We start from the raw sequence: 19,647 nt of genomic DNA, 5'->3' as shown, positions 1-19,647 counted from the left end.
TTTTTTAAAAAGTAAATCAGGCGCATCTTTGTTTTTTAAAAATATCTTCAACTAAAAACAATTTCTAAAATTTTCTTTGCATTTTTTAAAAATTTTATTCAGGAAAATCTGGATATTTACATCGTAAAATGTTATTAAGAAAAACAGATATTTTATGGTCACAAATAGTTGAAATTACAGCCACAGATTTTCTTTCTTTCTTTTTGATGATAAATTGCATTAGAAGAGATTTATCTTGAATGATTACAAAATTTCTGTTCCATTAGACGAGTTCTTCAATTTAAATTCTCTTTCCTAAAGTAAAGAAAATAGCCCCGGTTTGAAAGCAAACTCAATGCTTAAATTTAGAACTATCTATACTATTTTGCTGAAAATAATCAACTGGAGCTTAAAAGAGACATATGCTTTAGACATTTATTTTTTTTAAACAATTTTTACATATAACTGATTTGAGATTTTTTCCTTTACATGAAAGTTATTCACTACGTTTTTCGAAGCTCTAATGCTAAAGGTGCAAAAGTCACAGTTTAAATGTCTTACACTAGAAGCAACGAAAACTTTTAAACTGTATACCATCTTGCCAAGAAAATTATTTGAACAAAGGTATAACTTAACCAATTTATAGGTTAATAAGCATTTTTTTTTTAAAGAAATCACCAATTTGGCAGGATATTTCCTGCAAAATGAAAATTGTCAAAATCAATTCATAATTCTAATATTTCGCAACCTTTTATGAACCCTGATACTTTGTTAGAATGCATTTTTAAATATTAAAAAAAATTAAATAAAAAGCTTTTGATGTTCATGAAGTTATGGTTTTACTTAGTATTGAATCTTCGCGCCATTTTCAGAACTTGAAAAGAGGGCTCTAGCTAAAGATAGGCTTAACTTGACCTAACAGTCTTAAAATAAGTATTGAAAACTCCCAACAGTGATAAAAATAGCAGAACCACTAAAAAGCATTGTTTCCTAAGACAACAGAGCTTTTGTGAAACAAACTTTAAAAGTCAATGAACGATTTTCAATTTTCGCATATTTTTAAGAACATAAAAAATTAGCTTTCTAATGATTGAAAAGTCAAATGATACACACTTTTTATTGTCTTAAATTGTGGAGTTCCTTCATTTATGCATTTTGCCTGCTATTTTCATAATTAGCTGAAAAGACGCTGAATAGGGATGAAAAAATTTTAACAGTCACGGACAACTGTTAAGAACTCACGACAGTTATGATAAAAATTATATATTATCCACTATAAAGCATTATTCCTTGGAGCAACAAAGCCTCTTGCATCCTTTAATACCATTTCCTTCGACACACTGTTAAAAATTCCGAAACAAATTACGGTATAAAGTACCGGCAATTTGGATGCCTCATCCGTAATATCCATTTTAGCGTAAAATCCATTTTTACCGCAAAATGTTTTGCCACAATTTATGCAGCAATATTCATTTAATTAGAGTGATTTTAAGGTAATCGAAAAAAATTTGAATTGTAAGGCATACAATTTTTCACATCATTTCAAGAAATGCAATTTTACATAGAAAAAATACAAAATTTGAGTGAAATCGGTAGAATAGTTCCTAGGAAAACTAATTTTAAATATTCGACTTATTTTTAAAATTCGCTTTCTCAGGGACAATTTGATCGATTTCACTCAAATTTGTATTTTTCCATGCAAAATTGCATTCTTTAAAATGATGTAAAAATTATATACCTTACAATTCAAAATCTTTTCTACTATTATTAAATAAAATAATAAAGTTAATAAATAATAACTAAAAGTTATTTTCTGCATTTCACTATCTTTGGATGAACGAATTTTACGATTGTGAGCAAAAATTCTCTTAAAATGTTCTTGAGAACTAATTATCATCAGCACTAATTAATTAGCATATTTTAGATCACCTTTTCAAGATTGAGTCCCGGAACGGGAAAATCCGATCATTAAATCAAAAGTTATTCAAGGTGGTCGGTTTATTTTTTTTTAGTGCACTTTACATTGAAAATCTCAAATAATTATTTAAGCACTGAACAAATACATAAATAAAAGCGCTATCAAAATCTATTGCATGAGAAAACTTAAATACAAATTGAATGCATAAGCACTATTGCGTCAAACAAATCACTATTGCATGAGAATCAAAACCTGTTTAATTACTTAGACACAGAAAGGATTTGAAAGGAGTTTATAAGAAACACCACCAAGTTTTATCACATAATAAAACTATTTTTCAGCCCGCCTTCCCCGATAGTAACTAATTTCAATATCATTTTAGCACTTAAATATTAATTTGCGACCACTAATGTCTAAGGTTTTTTGACAAGGATTCTAAAAACAGTGTATATTAAAAGCGATCATCGCGGAACAATCTGTTAATAATTTTTCAACATAACTGATGTTGTTTTCTGCTTTATCTAACAATTTTTAACAAGAAAGGGAAACACTTGTTCCAAATATCATGAAATAGCTGATTAAATAAGGAGAACAGAACACAAGGGGAAAGCGTAGAAAATAAATTACCTATCGTTCTTATAAATTTCATCTCAACACGTAATCGTGAGATACGTTGCCAGGTTTCAAAAGAAGTTACTGAGGTAGAGAAAATAGCTGAGCATGAAATATTAGAGACTATCCATGATGTCAAAGAAAGATAAAAGCTGAGGGACTTCAGTTTTTATTTGTTTCCGGGGGTAAGCTTCTTTCTAAAGTGAAAAGAACTTTCATCACTTTCAGACATTCTTTACTTTTATTACTTTTTTTCTCAGTATATTATCCTTACCAAATCCTTCAAAGCATTTTCTATATTTTATTTTGTAAGCTATACAAACATCTAAACTAACTTTAGATTCTGTGTTAGAAATTTGAAAGAGAAGTATACCTTTCGTAAATAAGATGCTTCAATAAAAATAAATATAATATAAATTATTATTGATTACTAAAAACATGGCTAGAGGAGAAAATCATACTGAATGTTGAGCATGTTGTTTGCTACAGAATTTAATACTTTTTATATATTTATGGTCAGTTAACACAACTTCTTGTTACTTAGTGGAACAATGATTACTTGACGGGTCGGTAGGGCGCTGGGCCCATGTCCGAGAGTTCGTGGGTTCGAACCCCGCCAGCCGAAGACTCCCCGTGCAGTAAAGTGACTGATGCGCGTAAAATCTGTCGAGTCGCAAAAGTCCTCCATGTTCCCATAACAAATCAATAGCACTAGGAGTACTGGATTGGAGATCGATCGTTCTCTGATTCAGTTCAAAATTACGATTTGTGGATGAATGAGTGGATGTATGAATGGGTCCGCCCTATAAACGGGTGCGACGTATGGTGTGCCAGTAGTCGAATTCTTGGCCATAGATGGCGCCACTCAAAAACTAGAAACGCCGCACACTCTGCCTTAAATCTCTCGGTTTCACCAAGCAGGCTTGCCCGTGTTGTAAGTGCCATTAGAAACAACAACAACAATGATTACTTGATTAAAAAGTTCATTCCCATCACAAATATACAAAATAGAAATAACAGTCGACAAGTTTCAAGTACTCAAAAACAGGCACTCATTTCAATATTTGCCAGACGTGGATGAGGAGAAAAAAAAGTGATTTGAAATAAAAAAAATGGAAAGTTGTCAATGAAAAACAGAAGAATAAAAGTGAAAACAAAATTAGAAAAGCCTCAGTAATCAAGAGAGAAAAAAATAGAAAAGAAAAACAACCTCAGTGCCAAGAGGGGCGATTCAGGCTAAGCTGCATTTCCACGTGGTGTAGAGACACGGCGAGGAACTAATGTTAACAAGAAAATCAGCGTATGATAAAACAAGATTCCATTGCATCAAGATGAGTTGATGTGACTGCTGTGGAAATAATTTTGGCATTTTCAAAATTACATTTATGCCAAAGATTCCAACAATGTGCAGCAATTGATGATTTCTTGTATTCTTGATAACGGACTTATCTATCAGTTTGAAGCAACATATCAATGTGTACTACTCTATATTGTTGACCTCATCATGCCATTTGTCAAGATATTGTGGTACTTTTACCTCTTTGATCCCAGATGTTCCTCTGTATTTTAGAGGTGCTCATTATGGTACAGTTCAATGTAAAGTTTTTGTTTGATCACATATATTAACTTTTACACTTATTTTTAATCTTCTTTCAATTAGTAACATTTATTTATTAATTTATAATAGCTACACTGTGAAAAAAGCATGGTCAAAACTACCAGAATATGATTAAATTTACCGTTTTTCTGGCTCCATGGAAACACCAAAAGCTTGGTAATTTTTAACAAAGCGTTATGATAATGATTTTGGTTAAACTACCCTTAAAATATAGTGTCATAATATGTAATGAAATTCGGTAAATGCCGCAAAATTTAGCAATTTTATCATGATTCCTTAGAGCGTGGCATAAAAACCATTTATTAGGTAAAATTTAATTTTCAGTTTCATATTTTTTATTAAAAGTGTGGTAATACAAACTAAAGTTTCAAAAACCGAAATTTCCAGTAAGCCGTTACCATATGAACGGAAAAATTACCAAATGCATAGTTTAAATACTGCTATATTTTGGTTTTTTCCTCCCCCCGAAATGTCATTACTATACAGTATGTTAAATTAACACGAATTTTTCTCTCAGTGTACAGAAACTATTTTAATATTAACTTTAATGTTTGTTTTTCAAGGAATACTTTTATGAAGTTAATAAAATATAATTAGCTGAAGTTAATTCCAAAGTTTACAGATTATATTTATGGCTACCTTGATTTATGTTTTAAAGCAATCTAATCTCAAACTCTCTTATAAGGAGTCCGATGAAATGAAGTGTTAGCCAAAGAAAAACGTTTAAGATTTTTTCCAACCCCCCACCCCCTCCAAAAGCAATCAAGTAATGTTCAACTAAACAAAGTTCACCATCAAAAGGAAACCCTTAAAAATAGGAAAATAAAGCTCAAAAAAGGTAAAAGAAACTCCTAATGGTAGTTTGATGTTCTCAAAAAAAATCCTCCGCCTCTCTTTTGTGTAAACCATTGTTGTTAGATCGCAAAAGCGTTGGGCGTGATTTTTCTCTGGAAATAACTTATCCAGCAATGAGAGAAAATAAATCAGATTTCTTATTACGTTTTTTTTTTTTTGGAGGGTGAGGCTCAAGGGAGAACTGATGATCATAAAAATGTTTGTTCTGCAGTTTAGCTCATTAATGAATAAAAAAACACTTTCTGTTTTTCTTGGCTGCCGGAAGTGGTCTTGCTGGGTAAATAATGGTATCGTATGAAATAACTTTATTGAAAAATCCTGACGCGTGAGAAATTATTTTTTTTTTAGGGAACATGGCATTATTAACAAACTGAAATGCTTATTAGAAAGAAAAAATAAATTTCGCGCATAAAAACGCTCATTCAAGTGGAAAAATAGCTATTTTATAACAATTCTAATTTAATTAAAATAGATATCTTAAATCTATTTACTCTTTAACGTTAGTTTTTTGTTACCTCGTTTATGTGTGCGAGGGTGGAATCTTGCAATCGAAATTCGGACTACTTACCGGCTAGTTAGAGCTCTCAAATCGTTTGTTAAGTTCACGTTTTAATTACTTTCTAATGGCTACAAGCAATCGTCCTTTTATCGTCATAGGGAATCTATCGTCCAGCAAAATTGTTTTCTACTTTCCATCTTTTAAGAATGTTCAAATTTTAATCGTAGTTTTGTGCTTGAAATGACAATAGAAATTTTCAATCATTTCCTAGCCGTTACAAGCAGATTGTATCGTCGTATTATCGCCAAACCACGACTACCTTCCGACTATTTGAATGTTTAAAATTGAACTATCTATTGAGTGATAATAAAAACTTAAATTGTTTTCTGTTCCCCACAAACAGAATTTATCTCATGCCATTTTATTGTGATTGTTTCAATGTTCAATTAGTCATTTAATGCCAATCGAAATTTTGAAATAGTCTGACTAGTTGAGTGCTTAAATTTTAAAAAGATATTTGTCACTGAAGATCAATTTAAATTATAAATGTTTCCGAACTGATGCAAGGAAAATTTGACTCCAATGAAAATTCCATACACTTTGAACCACATACAAATTGACAGACACAGAACTGAAAGCAATAAAATAAAATAATGAAATTTAAAAACATCGTGTTTCAAGAAGTTTACGAAAATAATTTAATTTTTGTTAAGCCTAAAACGCGCTGATAATCAATTTCTATCATCACTGAAAATTCCCTCTCCCCATAGGTTGATGCACCATGCATTTTTTAAAAATTTACTTATGTCTGATAAAAATAAAATTATTTTCTTCGAAAACGTGTTATTTTATTAAATAAAGCTTCTAAATTATTATTTATTTTTTATTATTTTTCTATTAAAATGAAATAATTCACGTTGCACAGAAAAATACTTAGCTTAAGTTTCAGCAATTCTTTACCATTTTGTGAGCTTTGACTGTTTTACGTTTTAAACTGCAATGTTAACGCTTCAATCAACAGTGCCCACATGTTTAACCAGTGTTTTACCCAATGAATTCACTTCCTGATTCTGGGTTTACTAACAACAGCGCTTATTTTAATTGTTACATATAAAATTGAATTCATGATTTGAATAATAAGATTCTAAGTTTTTTTATAGTTTTTAATTTTTTCAGCAATTAATAGTTTTATAAATAATTCATTACATTCTAAAAAACACGAGATAAATTTTTTTTCACTTAAATCTTATAGTTTTCACATGCATCATCGAATTTAAATACTTGGCACAATTAATGATTCGAAATAATTCTAAAGGAGTGTAGCGTTTAAATACTTTCCACTGTTTATGATGTACAATAATTCTAAAGCACCATAATGCTTAAATACTATACACAATTTATAATTCAAAATAATTTTGTAGCTCTATAAATTTTAAATTCTTAGCACAATTCATAATTAAAAATCATCTCAGGTACATGGAACTGCAATAAGTTCTTAACTTTACGAACTCTTACTTTCTCATATTTTATCTTGAATTTAAGGAGCTAGTTCTGAGTCAAACTAGTTGCACCATAAATTCACGCCGGGTAACATATTACATTATAGTACAAATCGTGTCTATACACAGAGCTATAAAACATTTTCCAAGCGTTCCCTGGGGAAAGGGGGGGAGTGTGTAGTTCAGCGGAAGAGGCTAAAATGTATATGGCAGCCAGGGAGACGGGAAAAGATGAGCAGTTTTTCATTTGTAGGTTGCATCGCAAAATATTTCTTTCTTTTTTTTTCATTATCTTTGGTACAATCGATGTATTCTGTATTTCATGGAATATTGTGAAAGCTTCTTAGACCAAGCAAATATTGATTTTTAAATTTTCCCAGCAGCCTTTGTAATTTCAGTTTCCATAGGATTGTAGGAGAACAAAATGAAAACAAAGAAACAAAAATGGTGCAAAAAATGTTTATCAAATTTAGGAAGTTTGACCAGAGTTATTTTAAATGTACGTTTCAGGATATTAAAATCTTACTTATTATTACACTTTTGGAGGTTCATAACATTTCCAAAGTAATCAAATTAATAAGCAAATTCTTAAAAAAAAAAAAAAGAACTTGAAAAATCTATCCACACGTCGATAAAATTTTTTTTTATCAAAAAGTGTTAAATATTTGAAGAAAAAAAATTTAAAGTTGCAAAATTGAGCTGAAAATTCTAAATTAAGTACATAATATATATATATATATATATATATATATATATATATATATATATATATATATATATATATATATATATATATATATATATATATATATATATATATATATATATATATATATATATATATATATATATATATATATATATATATATATATATATATATATATATATATATATATATATATATATATATCTTTTTAATGACTAAGATCGCATTTCTTTTTCTAAACTTCAGGAAGTAAATAAAATTATTTAATTCTCGGCTAATTGTTTCTGCCTATCTTATTTATTTATTTATCAATGTACTTGGTTAATTTATTTTAATTTTTTTATTACCTTAATTACATGAGAAAAGGAAACCTTTTAGTCTTATTTTTAGAAAAAAGCATTATATTTACAGAACAAAATCGCTTTGTATTGCATTCAAAAATTCATATTATATGGGCTTGCTGGCTCCAACAATATGAAAATCGAAATCGGGTAATTAATCCGGATATAAAGATAGAACAATTTTACATAATTGATCACAATATTCGATCACAATAATTAGGCTGATCACAATATTTCGTCATTATCAATCTGTATATCTAAGTCTAATTAATGTTAAAGATATTTCATACATTGTCATAATACAAAACTAAATTTGTTAATTTTTAATCATAAAAAAGTAATAATTGTTAAGTGCAATCCATCACCGTAACACTTTTTTAAAAAAATAATCAACATTTCTTTTTAACCAATCAGATGCAAAAATATTTAGCTGCCCTAAATAGAAACGGATAATTCTTGCTAAAAGAGATGACATACTACAATTTATAATTTGGTATTCCTGTCATATTTTTTTTCCTTTTATATTAATGTAATAATTGCATTTATAATTATACAGTTAAGGCGTTTTAATCTTAATTTTGTTAAAAATTATTTTAATTAAGATGGAATCATGTTAGCGTTTTTAAATGTATCACTTAAATTTTAGCTACAAATAACCGAACGATTGAAAAGAAAATAGTGAATTAAACCAAAAAATAAAAGAAAAAAATTGTTGAAAAAATTGGCCTTTTTTGAAAATAATTTACAGAAGGCTTATTGCCGACATTAAAGTGAAATCTCTTAAAATATTTCTATCTCATTTTAATACTAAAAGTTAACCATTTATTTCCATTGAAAGTATACATTTTACTTGTATGTTAAAAATAAAACTACTTCTTATCAATAAATAAATTTTAAGTAACATCTCAAATAATAATTTTTACGAATAAAATCGACAAAATACAAGAATAAATTTGAATAATACAGAAAATAATATTTGATACAGAAGTTAAATTTAAAAAAATGCCTTACTTAAAACACGGAACATTAATTATTTCCTACAATTAAAATTACACATACGTTGATAAAGCACGCATGCATTTATTAGCGAATTTGAAGGAAGAAAAAATATCTTTTCACGCCTTTGTTGTTTCAGTAGTTCTTCTATTTCAGATGGAAATCCCATCTGACATAGATGTATGTATTTGCAAATTGACATTCCTGCTAAATCGCAATTCTCACGAAGAAAAGAGCCAAATAGCATGGAAATTGGTGAAATTTTTGTGACAACAGTCCTTCTCCCTCCTTTCTAATATGCAGGAGAGAAGCAGCTCATCCCCCGCATGTATCCTCAATGCAGGATTTGAAATGGATGCGTTGCTATGGAAACGGAATGCTGTAATGGATCCGTTTAGATGGCAGACACGTTCACATTGTAATGTGTAAGACAAGGACAACGCATAAAAAACACGAAGGAAAATTTTCGGAGATCACGTTCGATTCGTCGTTGTTAGTTTTTCCTAAATTGCCTGTTCCACACTTATTTTAAATTCGCGAAAATTCTCTAGAATTTTCGTTTTAGGATTAGGCAAATGCTTCCTTTTGTAGCAAATAAATAAAATGCTCGTTTTTTTTTGTAAGTGAAGCAGATTTAAATTTGAAACTTACAAGTACAATAGCGGGAAATTTTAAGGAGGTTTCTTTCTAGGATATTCTGAAGTTCGATTTCACACTGTTACAGACGGGTAATAGAAGCTTTGTAAGAGAATCAAAATATATTTGATATGTAAGAGGCTGCATAAATTTCTTTTTTAATAAATTTGCTACTGATTTTGAAACAGTCATTTTTTGTTATTTTGGTCACTATTGAAAAATAATTGAATAAACTTTCTTCGCAAAGGGCTAAAAATATTATATCTGATTGGCGAATCTAAATGTTAACCGAAAATTCTAAATTGAGGGCATACGAAAAACTAAAAAAAAAACATATAACAAAAAAATTAAAAAATTTGAAATAATGAAATTTTTTTGATTCATTTTTCATTATTTTTTTTATTTTATTGCCGTAATTGAATAGTCGAGTTGACCGCATTTCGAGTTTACGACTACCAATTTTCAACACTGTAGCCTAATAATTTTGAACCCGATCCAGAACACAAGGGAACTCCTGTAATAAGCATTGGAAGAAACTTGCCTTCGAAGAGGACTTTTTGGATGAAATTAACTAATTCGGAACAGCGTTACATAGAGAGGAAAACCATGAAAGCTTCCCAATGTTAACCAGGCAGCAAGGGGACTCTTACCCGTGATTCGTCTACCACTGTGAATATTTTTCGTAGGCAATTTTGTCGGTGCGAGCTAAGGGTGGAATTCATACCGACGCAATTTTGTCGGTGCGAGCTAAGGGTGGAATTCATTCCGACCACCCATCGCTGTGATACGAACCCGGTTCACCTCGTTGGGAAGCAAATGCTCTATCCCCTGAAACCACCATGGCTTTTATTATATCTTATTGTCATATCCGATGGCTTTACATTATTACATTAAAAAAAGAAGTTCAACTCATAAAAGGAAAAATTAACCGTACTTAGCATCACTTGGCATTTAAAATAATGTCATTGAAAGTGTCCAACTTATAATGGTTAATATTTAACATAATCAAGCAATTTTTCCTAATGAATCGGCCTCTAATTGTAAAGATTTTTGTTTTTATTTCAATTACTGACAGAATATTTACTTCCAACAGCATGCTAAAATTTACTTAAAATTAAAAATTAAAACGTCAAAATATAGCAAAAACTAGTAATAAAAAAAAACGGGAAATTTACGTAAATACATACATAAAAAGGTAAAACTGTATCTTACACTCTCAGAAATAAAATTCTCATTTTTGACGATTCAGCAAATCTTTGAGCTATATTTCATAAGTTATTTTTTATTTAAATTACTGACGGAATATTTACGTCCAACAGCATGCTAAAATTTACTTAAAATTAAAAACTAGAAATATAGCAAAACCTAGTAATAATAAGAAAAAACGAGAAATTTACGTAAATATACACAGAAAAAGGTAAAACTGTATCTTACACTCTCAGAAATAAAATTCTCATTTTTGACGATTCAACAAATCTTTGAGCTATATTTCGTTAATTATGAGAATTATTTCGTCACGAAATCACGTGATTTGTGACAAAACGGGAACTCTCAAATATATGACGAAAAAGTATCCTCTACTCGAAACCTCATCGTAGTGCAATTGTGGGAGATTATTAATTAGTATAAAACTAGGAGAAGACTATACGATCGAAAAATTACTAAATAAAATAAGCTAACGGGGATGTACAGTTTGTCTCGTACCAGGAAGAACCCGGGTTCAAATTCCGCTTCGGGTAGAGGGGAAATTTATCTTACTGTACTATTTTGTCTTTCTTATGTTATTAAGGTGCCATTGACTCAGATGTATGTTGTCTACGATAAAATGATTATTAGAAAAGTTGGACATCACGAGGTATTTTCTTCTTTTCCGAAATAATAATTTCTAAATAATAATAATAATAAAAAAAAAGAATGACGAAATTCGCTTCCTTGAAGAAGTGACAAGTTATTTCGTCACTTTAGTTATTTCGTCACTTTGACGAAATATTCACTCGGAGCATACATCAGAAAGTAATTTCGTCACAAACGAAGAAAGCTTCGTGAAGTTTGAGTAGCCATTTTTTACAGTGTACCAAAAACATTTTATTCGGTAAAAATGTGCACGTTATTTTGGATGATTATTTACGTCAACAGGTCGTTAAAATGTATGTGTATCCCTCGTGCTTAAGAGAATAATTAGCCATTTGGTAGATGCTGAAATCAATATAAAAGTATATATCTATGATATTTATCAAGTTTAAGCAATTTACTAAATAAATATAAATGTGTATAACTAAACAAAGTATATTAATTAAAATAAAATTTTATATTCAAAATCAGATAAACAAAACTTATTATTGCTTATGATATTATTAATGTTATTTTCTTTAAATCACTCCCAAAAGCTTTACGTATATTCCTTAAATAAAACCATAAAAGAAAAATATGATAAAAATCTCTAATACATCTAATATAACTCTAATACATCAAAAATATATAAAACTTGAAAAACGTTTTTTATTTTATTTTATTTATTTATTTCATTTTTAACATAAATGATTACGAAAGTAATAAATTGCGACACTCATTAGCGCCATCTCTTGTGCAAAATTAATAACTCCGATGATAAATTCTCAGAAAGGTTTTTTGAAAAAAAAAAATGTCTCTTACCTTTGATGATAGAGTTTGTTTTTATATTTTATCTAGTTCAAAGTAGATCTTAAGATTCAAGGAGATGGGATTATTTTTTTTAACGCCATCTTTAATTAAAAAAGACACCATTTTGTGAAGGCAAGCATATATTTTCCCGCCTCTTTTCCCCTACTCTTACCTTGTTATTCTTTTTTTCTCTTCATGCTAAATAGAATCTCTTAAGAAAACTTAGTTTTTTTTTCTTCTTCTTCCCTTTCCTTTGGTGAAAGTGGAAAGAACTTTATGGACATTAATCGAGTTAATATCTCTCTTTTATATCCGGCGTCTTTAGAGACTAAGTTTAATTAAGTTTCCGCATATTTCTCGTTCATTATAAGGGCAATTACTTTAATCATGATATCGTTGAGGGGATTTAGTCTTTTACTTAAAAGGAGGGATATCGAAGTTAAAGAAAGAAATAAGTAATGCCAATTGAGATCATGAAAAGGATACATCTAATTCGAATAAAAGAAGTTAAATCATCACAAATAATGTTAAAATTTCGTTAAAAATAAATGATAATGATCAGGTATGTACAAAACTATTTTTTTTTAACTTCTCAGGAGTCAAAGTATTATAAAAAAAGGAAGTTACCCATCAAGAGATAGAGGGCCGGGATATCCCGGTCGGTCGGACGCTGGGACCACGTCCGAGAGTTCGTGGGTTCGAACCCCGCCGGTCGAAATATGTAGTAAAGTGACTGATGCACGTTAAATCTATCGAGTCGCAAAAGTCCTCTATGTTCCTATAACAAATCAATACCTCTGGGGTTACTGGATTGGAGATTGATCGTTCTCTCATTCAGGTCAAAATTACGATCTGTGGATGAATGAATGGATGTATGAATGGGTCCGCCCTATAAAACGGATGCGAAGCATGGTGTGACAGAAGTCAAATTCTTGGTCATAGATGGCGCCACTGAAAAACAAGAAACGCACACTCTGCCTTAAATTTACTCGGTTTCCCCAAGCAGGCTTGCCCGTGTGGCAAGTTGCATTAGAAACAACAACAAGATATAGAGTATGTAATGAGTGAGTCATGTAGCAATGACGGAGTTTGTTACATCTATTTCAGAAAAGAAAGCTGAACTAAAAAAGAAATAAATGAAACATAATTTAATTTACCCTCGTTGGCCAGAGTTTTTAATTTGAAATGTTAGAGATTCTATTCAAATTCTTTTTTGGGTAGCTTTTTGGTACATAAATATTTCCAGTTGATTTTGTTTCATGACCAAAATATGAAAATATGCAATATAAAAATAAAATCGATTCACTACAAAATGAAGAAAACAGGTTCACAGGTTTGGCAAAATGGTTGTTGTCTAATTTTTTGGAAAAGAAACTTTCTTGTGTTTTCATCTTGGACATCTTTAAATGTTAATCCTGAACTGCTTGGTACACAATTTCACAGACATATTTAAATATGCAGCTCAGACACATTCTGTGTAAATTCTTTTGATGACTGAATTGACATTGAACAGCCAATCGAGATCAATATTAACATTTTCGGATTGCTACAATGGTGCTTGATGGAGATTGTAAGCTGCATCATACACCCGTTTCGGATTCAGAAGTTCATTCATGAAATATAATTTGAAAGCTAGGTTTTATTTTCAATTTTATATGAATATTGAATGAATCATTCATATTGCGTGTAAGACAGTCTACGGTCTTGTGCAAGTTATTGGGTACGTTGACAATAGATCCTTTTATCCCTAACTGGTGATCAACACTCAATTCTCGTATTTGCATGAAAGGGGTTCGGAGAGTCACCATTCGGTCTTCGGTAGGGTTCAATATTCTCAACCATTTTGGTACTTTTGTGAGGGACGGGCTTTATGCTTGCGTTTGCGAACGGAATCCTTTCGTTTTTTCCGTTTGTGTGTAACGCTTAAGTTATCCCAGTCTACACTCTTTGGTTTTGGCTTTTTCAACCTCGGAAATTTTAGGCCTTGGCATCGTTTTCTTCTTGCTTCAACTCTGACTTTTGAGACCGTGTCAGGTTAGTCAGTTTGCACTCTCCTTATTTGTGATATTCACCTGAATTAGTATTGAAAACGATCCAGTTTGAACTGTGGGTTAGAGCTTCAGATTCTTAATTAAAACAATAAAAACAAAAATATCGTTAATATGAAGATATTCTCTTTTATTCACAACTCAAGAAGTATTTATGGGATCTATCTGGTCCCATATCTCAAAAATAAACTCACCAACTTAATGCATAACAAAATTAAAAGTAGAAAAAAGAATTCTAAAAAAATTATCAAACAGCAGCGGTCGCAAACGAACCACTTACGATTTTTTAGGCGTGTACTAACCTAATGACTGAGATTCGTTGACCGCTGATCATCGTTATTTTCTGGAATGCAGAAAATGTCAATAATCAATAGAGTAAAAAAGTAAAGACTAAAAAGCTACCGGTATCTATCAAAAAGCGAGAGTAGTTGCGCATAAAGTTTGGTAAAATGAAACCACATGAAATCGAGAGAGAGAGAGAGAGATCGACGCATTGTAATACTCATAAATAATAATAATAATAAATGATAATAACAATGATAATAATAACAATAATAATAAAGTAAACGTGTATTGTGGTTTGCAATAGGGTTCGGTCTAGTGATCAAGTTGACTTAAATATTTCTATTTTAACGTATTCAACCAAAACAGTGACATAATCATAAAGAAGCTTATATTCAAACTGTTAAGTGTAAGGAAAAACGTTTGTTGATTGTTTTTACTTCCAATACGGTTAAATAATCAGAGTCGTATCCGAGCCAATTATGCAGACCTTATAAAGCTATTTTGTTTCGTGCAGTTAAGTACACACCACACTGCAGTTTAGAGGGCTAATCAGTTAATATCATGACCGTCGGAACAGGGGTTCGAATCCCAAAATTGACACTACAATTTCATTTCTTCAGTACATGAAGAGTTTCCAGTATTCTGCCCTCTTCAATCGATGATCCCGGACAATTCAAATACATAACTATCATTCAAGGAATGGCTCACACCCACAGAGCTCCAACGTTCGTTTAAGTTACACTTTTATGGTTTAGAAACTATTCTAGTTGTAAATGGTTACAAAACCGTATAGTTTTGTATTCACGCTTTTTTAAAGCAACGTCCGTTTAAGTTTCACTTTTATGGTTTAGAAACTATTCTAGTTGTAAATGGTTACAAAACCGTATAGTTTTGTATTTACGCTTTTAAAACCAACGTCCGTTTAAGTTTCACTTTTATGGTTTAGAAACTATTCTAGTTGTAAATGGTTACAAAACCGTATAGTTTTGTATTCACGCTTTTTAAACCAACGTCCGTTTAAGTTTCACTTTTACGGTTTAGAAACTATTCTAGTTGTAAATGGTTACAAAACCGTATAGTTGTAAACAGACTCAAAACTGTAAAAATAAAAATAAATAAATAAAAGTAAAAATAAATGTTTCTAACTTAAACTTTATGGTTAATCGGATGGTCAGACTGTTTGCCGATTATTTTACCTTAATTTCAAAATGAAAATTCTGACCGTGTTGTTCACAAACAATTCCAAAACTGGAAACTTTTTTTAAATGAAGGTAAAAAGTAAAGACAAAATAGTAAAACCTCATGTTGTTATGTTATGTAAATTTTTCACCAACACGCTCTCGCTTTCGCAGACGATAATATTTTAAATTATAAATTTGAGAAATACAAAATAAATTTCGTTACGTTTCTATCGTTTCTCTGTCCTTTCTCGTGGTTCTTATTTTTCTAAATAGCTTCTCTATCTTCAATGCTATTTTATTCTAAATTTACCTTTTATGCAACTGTTCTTTTTTAACTATCTTCTTACGTTTCGTGTTTCAGGTAAAGTTTCAACACAATTCAGAGCTTTTTAATCTTAACTCATTTCAATAAAAAACTCATAGTTGTTGTTATTTGGAAATATCATGACATTGCCATTGTAACCGTAATTGCGAAACTAGGCAGTTGTTTTGAATAATATTCTTGGGAACGCACTTTTGAGTCATACATTCTTATTCCGTTTCTGTAAACAACATCATCAATCCACAATGGTTCTCACGTGTTTTGAAAGGGGAAAATAATCATTTCGTAACAAAAAATTTATGGGAAATCTTCATCTCATATATAATATGTTAAGTTTTTGAAGTTCATCTATTCTGAACTGTTCTCTATAGATATCTAAAACTATTCATCCGAAAATTATAACATTTGAAACGTTACTAATTAAGGGAATGAAGATACGTAATGTAAACAATTTACTGGAGATATTTAATATTAATAATAAGTAATGAGTAAAGATGATATTAATTAATTAAATGCCAATTTTTTTAATTGCAATAATTATCCAGTAAATGATTTTTTGTAGGTCAACAACAGGATAAGAATTTTTAACATTCTCCATCCGGATTCGTGATTGTAACGGTATAATTATATATTATTTGGAAAAAATAATGGGTAATAATTGGATTGGATAAAAATTAATAACCGGAACTCTAACAAAATATTTAGCAAACACTAAATAAAACACACTACTCAAAATAAAAAAACTACTCTAAATCAAAAAACTACACTAAATAAACACTAAATAATAAAAACTAAATAAAAAAAACACTAAATAAATTAAAGTAAATACACTAAATACACTAAATAAAAAAAAGGTACATTAAATTAAAAAAAAGGAATCAAGTTTCGATTAACGGGATTAGTTTATTATTGTTGATCACTATCTTTACATAATTTGTTACGAATCCCTTATTTTTTTCAGCAATCTCATTAATGAACATATACTGAATGTCAAATATATAAACTCTTCATGCATTAAGGAAGCAGAATTCAGAAAGTTTTGTTTGGCGTACATTGAAAATAATTTTCCAGTTAATTGCGTACAAATTTTAATGTTTTTGAGAACCAAATTTAAAATTAAGAAATTTAAAGAACCGGTACTTTCTGACTAAATCCACTTACTGTCAGATCGCTAAATAAATAACATGTTTTTCAAGTTTAAAAAAAAAAAAAAAAAAAAAAAAAAACGGAATTTATGAACGGATTTCTATTTTTTTTCATTAGATAATGACAAGAAAATTGCAGGAAAGCCCGTTGCTTGAAAGTTACCTCAACACAAGAATCTTTAAAATCATAATCTTTCTCTAAATCTTTAATAATGCAATTAATTATTTTTCGAATATTGAAAAAGTATTCATTTCATTCTTCCATTTTTCTCTGTATGAAATTTAAAATGTTTGAGAAGCTTTTAAATCTCTTTTTTTCCATAATCACAATCGTTTATTTATCTTTTATTTTTTAACCTTGAAATGATTAACCTTAACCTCAAAATCTATAACTGAAGGAAATTTGTTATATATATATATATATATATATATATATATATATATATATATATATATATATATATATATATACAGGCTTATTTCATACGCATTTAAAATTATGCATTAATTTGATTTCAATTAGTTTATTTTTGTTAAAGAATATTTTTAAACAGAAAATAATCCATCTTTTTATTCAGTTATAGAGATAGTTGTCCTGAAACTCATTATTTTAACTTAGCAGTTTATTTACTTGTTGAAGTTTTCATTTTAAAATTTTGATCAATGCTGCCATCTCTTGTAATTATTCCGCAACAGAATTTTCAAAAACTAAAAAGTTTCCACTCTCTAAATATTATTCGTTTAGATAAATGAAGTAAAATATAACTCTAATGCAACAAATTCTATTTTATATAATTTATTTTGAAGCCGAAAACAGTTTGTATTTACTACTCTAAATATTAAAAACTGTAAAATTAATTTTAAATTACCTACCTTGTTGAATGATAGATGGCGCCATGACTTTATTCTTCTTTGATGCGGACGGATTGGATGAGGATGAATTAGTGCTCGCAACATCTTTATTACTAGGACATGGAATTCCACGACCACTAGACGGACGAAAAGGCGATGGAAGTCTATAAAGATACTCGAACAATTATTTATGGTGCATAATTATACAAAAATTTTATAATGTATCAATGTATGGACAAAAACAAATTATTGCCAAAAAAATTAAATTTTTACTTTTCGGTCTTTTATTTATTTTCAATGCTCATCAAAAAAATTTAAAAAATGATACATTGAACAAAAAGAATTTTCCATATTTATAAATTAAAAAATATTAAAATCAATATTTTATTGAATTTAACTAAGTTAAAACAAAATAAAATGTGGAACTTGTTCTTTTTTTATGTTATTGGAATTTTAATTTTTATATTATTATTTTTCATATTATTCTATATTCCTATTTAGTTTTAACATTATTCCCTAGTTCATATGTTATTATTTTAATTCCTTCTTTTAGGTAAGATCTGAGATTCACTGATTATGAGGTTTTTTTATTTCTTTAATTAAAAATTGTCACGAAGTGAAACAATATGACGTTGAACTGATTAGAAAAATAAAAATTATGATCATGATGAGATAATGTGCTTAGAGAATAGTGTGATAGTGTTCAGAAAAAAGCGTAATAGTGTTCAGAAAATCTTTTACTGAAATTAATATTTTTAGATATAATCGTTTTTCTTTCGCATAATTGGATATGATGTTCAAAATATACAAACGTAAAATTAGTTTTTCTTCCAAACTTTTGCCCATTTATAGAAAATGTCTCTTTGGTTTAACATTTTATTGGTAGATACATCTGTTTTAGAATAAATAATGAAGGCTTTGCAATGACTTACTTGGAGAGCATTTCACTTCCTAAAGATGGCGCCACCATACTTGATTTTACTACAGCATTTGTGTTGCTTACTGTCACAGGGGCATTGGTTGAATTTTTTGAAGCGACATTAGAGGAATTTTTTTGAGCTTGTTTAAATCTTGATAAATTGAAAAATAAGCTCAAAATTACTTTGAGATTCCCCTCTCTGACATCTGAAAGCATAAAATTTTAATTAGTTGTCTTTTTGGAAAAATGTAAATTTAATCAAAACACATTCAAAGAATTATTTTATAATATTCTTTTAAGTAGCTCAAAGAATACATTAAAGTGCTATAAACTAATACTAGCTAATTAGGCAATATGTCTATAATTCCTATGGATTCTATATAATACCAATAAAAATAAATCAGACAAGTATAAACTGAGATAACTAAAATGCATTACACACACGCACACAAGACAAATTAATAAATAAATATGTAGATAAAAAAGAGCGTTTGGAAGAGTGAAACATTCTAATTCGACCTGCTAGAGCAAAATAACTTGGGTGGTAAATGTGCTTCCAGCTGTGTAAAAAATGCAGGATGGAATCTACAAATC

At 29.4% G+C, this 19,647-nt stretch overlaps 1 protein-coding gene across 7 annotated transcripts in view; it reads right to left on the bottom strand.

Moving 5' to 3' along the window:
- The window catches only part of LOC107442127 (neuron navigator 3), a 521,654-nt gene that overhangs the window by 333,239 nt on the left and 168,768 nt on the right, over positions 1 to 19,647 (bottom strand). For all 7 annotated transcript variants that reach the window (XM_043039754.3, XM_087159425.1, XM_087159438.1 and 4 more), the window contains 2 exons: positions 19,067 to 19,259; positions 18,156 to 18,298 (listed from right to left, as the gene is read on the bottom strand). In XM_043039754.3, the coding sequence (XP_042895688.3) occupies positions 18,156 to 18,298; positions 19,067 to 19,259 (336 nt within the window). The remainder of the gene's footprint in view (positions 1 to 18,155; positions 18,299 to 19,066; positions 19,260 to 19,647) is intronic.

Source organism: Parasteatoda tepidariorum, chromosome 1, assembly GCF_982258835.1.
Source record: "Parasteatoda tepidariorum strain Cologne lab strain chromosome 1, Ptep-v5.0, whole genome shotgun sequence".
NCBI classification, from domain to species: domain Eukaryota; kingdom Metazoa; phylum Arthropoda; class Arachnida; order Araneae; family Theridiidae; genus Parasteatoda; species Parasteatoda tepidariorum.
This window is presented reverse-complemented; position numbering and strand designations above follow the sequence as displayed.